Source organism: Austrofundulus limnaeus, unplaced genomic scaffold (genome assembly GCF_001266775.1).
Source record: "Austrofundulus limnaeus strain Quisiro unplaced genomic scaffold, Austrofundulus_limnaeus-1.0 Scaffold1634, whole genome shotgun sequence".
Lineage (NCBI taxonomy): Eukaryota > Metazoa > Chordata > Actinopteri > Cyprinodontiformes > Rivulidae > Austrofundulus > Austrofundulus limnaeus.
In genome coordinates, this window is record NW_013954036.1 from 1 (window position 1) to 640 (window position 640).

Genomic DNA, 640 nt, shown 5'->3' on the forward strand with positions numbered 1-640 from the left:
TTATAAAGGTATTATAAAGTAGAGAACCCTAACTCTGTGTTGTATTTAATCAGTACTAACTATAAATTTCTTCATTACAACTAATCGTGGATCCCTTTAAGGCCTCCACACACCCGGCCCTGGTTGTGTTTACATTGAGCAGAGAGCTGCCTTGATGTGGACAGGATCATGATTTTAGGCAGTCTGGCCATGCATCTTGACCTGGATAGATCCACAGGGTCTGCAGTCTTGGGGTTCCAGGAGGTTGAAGCCAGGCTGGCCCGGGCCGAGCCTCGCAGTGCAGAAAGGCCTAAAGAGACGCTGAGAGACCTCAAAGAAGCATTCAGTGACTTCAGAGACACTCGGAGATTTCAAAGAGACGCTCAGTAAACACACTGAGGTGACCTGTGGCATCCAAGGACCGCACCAAGACAGAGACACGTCCTCCAGGTATTTCTTGTCAGACGTTGTGTGTTGGCTTCATGTTTGTGTTGTCATGTCTAACAGGCTCGCATAGCAAAACGTGAGAGGAAGCTGGTGGATTTTGACAGTGCCCGCCATCACTTTGGCTCCTTACAGAAAGGCAAGAAGAAGGATGAAGCTAAGATCGCTAAGGTAACTCTGTGTGTGTGTGTGTGTGTGTGTGTGTGTGTGTGTGTGT

General features: G+C 48.0%; 1 protein-coding gene across 1 annotated transcript in view; it reads left to right on the top strand.

Annotated features, from left to right (window-relative positions):
* Nucleotides 1-486: 486 nt before the first annotated feature.
* Nucleotides 487-640, top strand: part of LOC106535969 (myc box-dependent-interacting protein 1) — a gene marked incomplete at its 5' end in the record, with an annotated part of 14,304 nt that continues 14,150 nt past the window's right edge. Inside the window, 1 exon segment of the mRNA XM_014033122.1 lies at nt 487-594. Within this exon segment, the coding sequence (XP_013888576.1) occupies nt 487-594 (108 nt within the window).